We start from the raw sequence: 7,874 nt of genomic DNA, 5'->3' as shown, positions 1-7,874 counted from the left end.
GCCCGGCCGGGGGTTTCTTTCAAATGGCTCCAGCAGTCTCCTCTCCGGCTCGCTATCTAAACGATAAATATTAATGTCTTCATTGACAATCTTCAGCCGAAGAAGCTTTGATTTCTTCGAGAATGATTAGCAAAGTGGCGATCCTCGTTTAATCTAGAGAATGAGTCAGCTCCTGCTCCAGCAGAGGGCTTCCCCCACCTCCCAGGCAGCCTGATGTTCCGGCTCAATCATGACAAACTCCAGCCTGCTGCAATGCTATTCCTGGCGCTCCTCGGGGAGGAGGGATAGACGGAGAGGTCGTTAGCATCCCATCAACGCGGCGGCCTCCGTGCCAGCCGCCTGCTTGGCCCAAGGCCCCTCGGAACACAGATGTGTCCACACCGCGTAAGAAGGGAGGCGGCAGGGCTGGGAAGGGGATCCCACCTCAGCTGAGCCAAACGTGCCCTCCTTCCTCCTGCCCTCTGCCCGCGTGGCCATGGCGAGCTGGGGACCATCAGCCCAGACAGCAGTGGACGGTCCCTGAGGCAGGAACGTGGGCAGCAGGTGCTGGGGGGCAGCAGCCACATGCCAGACAGTGCTCAGCCTCCCTCGAGAAAGGGTGGACGCCAGGCTGCAGAACTCCCAGATGCTACACCGCTGCCGGTGCACAGAGACCACGTCCTCAGGGCCAGCGTGCACGCCCGTCTTCCGTGGTCTGCCCGGATGCATCTGGGAACTCTGGGGAGTGTACGGTGCATCCCGTAGTTCAAGCTTCCAAACCCTAGGTCTGTCTTCCACCAAAGATCCAGGGATGTCTTAAAATAAGTGATGGAGGAGATAGTTATCTTGGAAAATTCTGTCCTTGAGAGAAGGACACCCCCAAGCTGAAAAGGGGGGTTCTCCAACCGTTTTTAGAGAGTGGTTCTGTTGCCCATGTGCACGGCTCTGGGCTCTGTGTGAGGCACTTTCGTGTACGTGCTCGTATGGGTCAGCTTTTGCTGCGTAACAAATGACCCCAGAACTGGGCGGCTTTGATGCAACACGACAGCCGTTTATTGAGCTCACAACACTCCCTGGGCAGCTCTTCTGCTGGTCTCTGCTGGGCTCCTTCATGCGTCTGTTGTCAGCTGCCAGTTCGGTTGGGAACTGGTTGGTCTAGTTGGTCTGGAGACTTCTGATAGGACATTTTATTGTCCTTACCCTTCAGCAGCCTGACCCAGGCTTGTTCCTGGGACAGCGTGTTCCAAGAGCCACAAGGAAGAGGGCAGGATGCAAAGCACGAGCACTTTTCAGGCCTTAGCTTGCGCCACCCCTGATAATATTCCCTTGGCCAAAGCGGTAGGGCCATCTTTGCAATAGATCACCGTAATGTTGCCTAATCTGGACCCCAGCCCGGTGGAAGATGCCATGCACTTGTTAAGTTTACAGAGTCACACATATCCCCATCTTATGGAGTGTCATGCAAGACCCAGAGAGGGGAAGGGTGTTGCCCGGGGTCACACAGCAAGCCGGCAACAAGACCAGGCTTCGAAGCCCATCTCCCCAGAGCCAGTCCACTGCCCCACGTCCCTTCCCATGGTTCCCCTGCACCCAACGGCAGTGCTGGGCCAGGGAGAGAGTGAGCTGCCACCCGGGAGCCAAACCCTGGTCACCTGCACAGACATTCGCCCGCAGACACCCCAGACCCTGGTCTGCACCCTTCCCGGGGGGCCCGGGTTGCGGCCCCCCGGCCTCCGCTGCTTCCACCCCGGCCCGGCCCAGAGCTACAGGCTGGTTCTTCCAACCCCAGGTCTTCAGAAAATCTTGGGCAATTTTAAACCTTTCGGACTCGAGCAGATGAGACTATACTAGTGGCAAGGATGAGTCAGCCGTGCTTGGAAGGAACTTCAGTTTGTCCTCGCATCTCCTGTGCGTGTGGTCCCGCCGGCCACCGGGCCAGGTCTACCCTGCCTGGCGCACGAGCCCATCGGCCGTTTCTCCTGCCGCTGCTATTGTGCGGTCTGGAGTTCTGTGCATAAGTGTATCTGCTTTTGAACGTCTCACGTGGATTGTTTCTGTGTCAGTGGCACCTGCCTGAGTGTCAGGGTTTGCAGGAGCAGCAGGGTCTGAGCCAGGAGATCCGGGAGGCCCCGTGTGCCCAGGGGGCCGTGCTCTGCTCCGCCGGCCAGGACACGCGTGAGCCGCGGTAAGTTCCACCCAGGCACCCGGCCGTCCATGCACCCATCCCCCTGCATCCAGACCTCGTCCTTCCTGGGCGTGTGTGACCGTCAGGAGCAGCAAAGAAGGACCCAAGCCTTGGGAGGGACCACCGCACTGCGGTTCCTCCTGCTGACCGTGGCCAGAGGCAGAGTGTCCACCTGACCCAGCTGCGGGAGGGCCGGGAGTGACGGCCGTCGGAAAGTTAAGATCTGAAGAGGAAGGTCAGCACATTTGGGTTTTCCTGTCCCTGCGCCTCCCAGCAGGGCTCGGCACTCCGGACTGTGGCTGAGACCACGTACCTGCACGGTGTGGCCCCACCACTTGTCACTCAGACGCGTGAACACGGCCGTGTGTCCCAGATGCGCAGGTGGAATCCTGGAGGTTCAAGCTGGATCTCTGGTCCAACCCGCTGCTTCCACAGAGGGGAGCTGGGGGCCAGAACTCCGTGGCACAGACAGTTATGGCCGGAGCAAGAGCGGGTCGGACTGGGGGAGACGCCCTGGACAGGGAAGATTAGCGGCTGTTTCACCCGGAGAGAGGAGGAATCGTGGACTCAGGCCCAGCCTTGTCGGGGAAGCTACAGTTCTGTGTCTACTGAGGCTGGAGGGAACCGACCCTCCCAGCTGCGGTGGCCGAGCCCTCTGTTCCGTGTGGTTCTGACACGGGGGGGGGGGCCTCCTGCACCCCTCCTCGCAGGCCCGGGGCTCCAGCCAGCTGGAGGGAGGAGAGAGGCTCCAGGTGGCACAGGTGGGCGGGGCGGGGCCGGACGCTCCGCCCGTCAGCGCTGCGACGCTAAGCTGGTTGGCAGTGAGAGTGGGCAGGTGCTTCCTTACTGGCTCCTCCCATCCCACTGGCCAGCGGGGAAGCCTGGGATTCGGGGTGGGCTCGCTCTGGTTGCACAGGAGTCCTGGCACCAGGTGAAGACCCTGCGTTCTGCTGGGGAGCCAGGTCGGCGGCCCAGGGGAGGCGGGATGCAGGCACAGGTGGTCCAGCCTCAGTGGCAGGTCCGGGTTAGTGATCGAACTGGAAAAGCAGGTACGAGCGACCTAGACAGAGCTAGGGTCTTTGCTGGAGGCCCCCAGCCCACCCACCTCCACCAACCGGTGCCTTGTGAGCTCCCCGCTGCAACCCGAGGGGCGGCCGACCGTGTCGTTGTGGGAAGAGACTCAGGGTGCCCGAGACGGGCAGGCGGGGGTGCTGGGTGCACAGTCCAGACGGGTCGGAGGGGACACAGGAAGGGCAGAACTGTGGGCACTCACAGAGCCTTCCCGGGAGAGGAAGGGGGAGGCTGGTCCCTAAATGCTGAGAACACTTTGCAGCCTCGTGTCGGGGCAGAGGAAGCATCTAGTGCTCGTATTATTAATAAAGTAAGGGAAGGGTTTGGACGTTAGAACTGCAACCTAGCACAGCCCCATTCGGGCCAGGGGCACTTTGTGGTCTGTAAATAAACAGCAGCAACAGAACGTGTCACCGTGAAACCGAAGCAGCCGGCATGGGCCGGCCTGCAGCTGGGGGCTGCGGTCAAGCGGCCCGGGCCTTGGGAAGTCTCACCGTCCCCTGTGCGCGCGTGAGCTGCGAGCTCTCGTAAGTCAGGCGCTAACTTTGCCCGTTTTCTCGTCCCCGGCAGGCACCGGCCGCAGCTACGCGGACCCGCTGCTGTCCCTGCTCCTGTTAGCGCTGCACGAGTCCCTGCGCCTGCTGGTGGGGCACTGACGTGCGTGGGCAAGCGCAGCTCGGGGGCACACGCCCGGCCGGACCCTGGGTGAGGACCGCGTCGCCAGATGGACACGGAGACCGAGGGAAGCATGACGAAGTCCACGTGGAAAATAAATAAATCATATTTTTGGGGAAGTTACACAAACGTAGAAGGCCTAAAATAATGCATCTAGTTTCCAAATAAGACGGAGTTTGGACCACGGGGCGTGCGTGGGATCCGCGACTTCTCTACTTCAACGTAATTTTCTCTTTCACGCTTTTCCTCCGAGTCTTCATTTTGCACGAACTGTTGAGCAGTTATCTTTAGGGTCATATTTAAAAATGTCAGGTCAAAGCCTTTCTGACAAATATTTTTAGCAGATTGTTGTGTTTAGGATTCTTTTTTTAATTTAATTTTTTCTTCGGGGGCTTTTCTTTTTTATTAAATTATTTCTTTTGAGACATTTTGATTAAAAGAAGATACATCTTATCATAATTAAAATTCACTGTCGATAATATTTATTTTTAAATAAAGATTGGAAACAAGGTCAGACACTTGTTTATAAACTGTATTGTATATTGCTGAATAACAGTTGAATAAAAAACAACTTTGCAGTAACTTCTCTACAGCCATGCGTGAATGTCGAGCCGCGGTGTCCAACGCGCCTCCTGTTGTCTGGCACCAGCTGCCCTCTGGGCTGGAGGGCACAGCCCAGGGCGTCTGACAGAGACCACATTGAGTGGACGGGAGCATTGCCCAGTCGCTGAGAGACGGGGGACCTCGCGGAGGCTGGAGCAAGAGGTCCCGGAGGAAAGGAGGTTGCTAGGAAGAGGTGTGGTTTAAACCAAGAGCCACTGTTCCCCCGTGGTGTAAACTAACTGTGCAACCCGTCTGCCACTCGGAGGTTACAGAGCAGGGGCATTCGCTGATGTTGGCGGCACTGCTAGTTTGAAGAGGGAATTTGGAGAGAAGATGGGGCATTCCACATTCCCTTCCCGTGCGGCTTCTAGAGATTGTCTCGAGCCTCAGAAATGCATGGATGTGGGGCGGGTTACACGTATGTTAAGGAAATCGACATGCCCCAGGTCATTCCGTGACAGGCGCCTGTTGAATAGCAGATCCCACGGGTTTATTGAAAATCTAGCCAGACTTTCGTACCTGCAGCGTAAGCAAGTGTGGCTGCATTGGATGGGGTCACCGAATACCTCCATTCTCTGCTGGCCGGGCGCACGGTGGGACTCCGCTTCCCGCCACCCCGTGTCGGGTGGGGCCGCAGTGCGGGCTGCGGAGCTGTCCGTGGAAGAGGTTTGTCTGGTTGCTAGGACAAGGCCCCCCCAAGCTCTCCCTTCCTCCGGTGTGACGACTGGCGACATTCGAAACAGCGAATGCTCTGCCAACCTCGGTCCGAACGGCCGGGACGGACAAAGCCTCCCCGTTAGCCAGCGCCGCACGCGCAGCAACCTTTGCCCTCTGTAGCCACCGAGCCCGGAGCTGCTCGTCCTTGCGGCATCACCCAGCCTACCCTGGCTGGTTCAGCATCTGCCTGACCGACCGTACTTAGTCGTGCGGAAAAGAGAAAATACGCGTTTGGACGATCCCAGGAGTGCAGAGAACACCCGCGGGCCGGTGTGAAGGGAACCTCAGGACCGCCGTGTCCGGTGGATAGGTTACGGTGTTCACATTTCATTTGTATTGATCAGCACTGATTGAGCTGTAGATCTAATCATTTTTGTCTGGTGGATGGTGATTCTGTCCAGAAGCATCATCTCTTTTCATAGCTCACTCGGTCCTGCAGCGGGCTAATGTCACGTTAAATACTGGCCCTTGTGCTTGAAAGGAAAAAGACCCTTCCCAGACGCCGGGTTGAACGAGACAATGCCCGGGAGGCTGACGTGGGGCCGGATCACTCCAGGGGCAGAGAGGCCGGGAGCCGTCCCCCGGTGGACAGGTGGGGACCGTCGGGGCCCCGCCCACGAAGTGCACGGGGGAGGGAAGGCAGGTGTGCTCCGGCCTTGCTCTGCCCAAACCGGCAACCCCGTCTGCCTCCCGGGGGCCGAGCACTCCCAGGAAGGAAGTTGCGGATGAGGCTGGGCAAGTTCCCGGCAGTGGAAGCCTCACTCCCCCCCAGCAGAAGCAAAGGGAACTCAGCCAACGCCCAGGAAGCCAAAGCAAATCCGCCCCCCGCCGACCCTGGCCCCCTGGAGCGGCCGCCAGCAACCCTGCTGCTCCAGGCACAGGACAGGAAGGAAGAAGTCAAGTCCGCACCTGCGAATCCACAGTGCAGACTGATGGGGTCTCAGCCGTGCTTTCTGGGGTCCCTCCGCAGCACGCCAAGAATACGGACAAAGAACAAGGAGCCCGCGGTGAATGTTACTAAACGCGTGCAAACCAGGAGGGACACGCACCCACAAGAAATGGAGAACATGGCATCAGGCTCACCACGCAAACTGCCTTTCCCTTTGGAGTTTGGTTTCAGCCCAGGGCAGATACGGGCTGGGATCAGGGAATGAGAGGATTTATTTCAGTTTTTTAAATTTCAGAATATTACAGGGGTACAAATGTTTAGGTTACACGTATTGCCTTTGCCCTGCCCAGATCGGAGCTCTGGTCCCAGCCTGTGAGGACCACGCCAGCTGCTTGGGGGACTGGGGACCTGTGGGTCCACGTAGCAATTATCACAGAAACGAGGGGAGTGCGAGTTCCACCCCAGCCAGAGGCTGAGCTGACGGCAAAGGGGGGATGGATGGGGGTACAGGACCACAGCTACCTTGTGCAGGAAAGGGCGGCGAGGCTGAGGGGTGGCCAGGCATGGGGGAGCCCCCACACTCCACAGTAGGGATGAGGGTGGCCGCCTGGTTGGCTGACAACATCTTGTGTTTTCACCCCACCTGTGTCCTTCAGGTGGCAGCCGAATTTAGGGGCATAGCCTTGGGTGAGGGACAGGAATTCTGGGAGTTTGGCAGGAGCGGTGTGAGCAGACACGGCGGCGTTCTGAGTTCCAGTTCTACCTCGACCCCCACGTTCCTGGCTACAGCTCTGACGCAGAAAGCAAGAGCTCTGTCTGATCCACGCCTGCGCTCGGTGGAGTACAACAAACCGAGCCATTTGCGAGCTGCTCAGCTGTGACTAAGGGGCTTCCGAAGCTGACAGGCGGGGGACAGTTCTTGCTCCTCCCGACTCTGTTTCTTCCCGTGGGCCCATCCCACTTCAGGAGACATCGGGTGCCATTTTGCCAGGATTTCAGAGAGCCCAACACCTGCCTTTCCCGGACAACAGGTAGCCGGAGGCTTGGAGCAACCGCTGCCCGTGTGCACGCACACGTCTGTGCTTAGCAGCTGCTGCTCTGGAACACTTCTGCTTGCCATGCAGTGCGGGCGCAGCCACAGGAATGACCCAGCACATGGGGAAGCTTCAGCCAAGCTGGACAGCCAGCTTGCACGGTGGTGCCGCCACGCTCAGAGCTCCGAGAAGAACCAGCACAACCTCATCCCAGGGGACCCAGAAATGCTTGGGAAACCCAGGACCTTTCTCAGGGACCCACCCCACTTTGTGGCTGCAGACACAACATGCGGTAAAGTCTAGAAACACCAGCAGAGGTGAACCCTTGTAAATGACAAAGACCTGAGGAGCACCGAAGATATATTTCAACTCACAGAACACATGACTTCACGCCAAGTCTAATCTGCCGCCAACCAGCAAAAACCCAACAAAGATAGGATGTTTTTCTCCTGCACCTGATTTTTTAAAGGAAGAAATGATAAGTAGATTTTTAGTAGAAAATAGATATGATAGCTTTTAGATTTTGAAGTTAGAAAGGATTTCTTAAATGAGATCCAAAAAGTGATGATTACAAAAGAAAATGTGGACAATTTTGACGACATTACAGCTGGGAGCATTTGTTTATCAGAAACCACCATAAAGTCAAAAGAGATTTATAAAACACAGCCAACCAAGGATTAGTATCAAACATGTATAAAGAATCTCGGCCGGGCGCGGTGGC

General features: G+C 57.4%; 1 protein-coding gene across 1 annotated transcript in view; it reads left to right on the top strand.

Annotated features, from left to right (window-relative positions):
- Positions 1-3,891, top strand: part of VSTM2B (V-set and transmembrane domain containing 2B) — a 19,434-nt gene extending 15,543 nt beyond the window's left edge. Inside the window, exon 5 of the mRNA XM_012647031.1 lies at positions 3,806-3,891. Coding sequence (XP_012502485.1) covers positions 3,806-3,891 — 86 coding nt within the window. The remainder of the gene's footprint in view (positions 1-3,805) is intronic.
- Positions 3,892-7,874: the final 3,983 nt, after the last annotated feature.

Source organism: Propithecus coquereli, unplaced genomic scaffold (genome assembly GCF_000956105.1).
Source record: "Propithecus coquereli isolate 6110/MARCELLA unplaced genomic scaffold, Pcoq_1.0 Scaffold254, whole genome shotgun sequence".
NCBI classification, from domain to species: Eukaryota; Metazoa; Chordata; class Mammalia; order Primates; family Indriidae; genus Propithecus; species Propithecus coquereli.
This window is presented reverse-complemented; position numbering and strand designations above follow the sequence as displayed.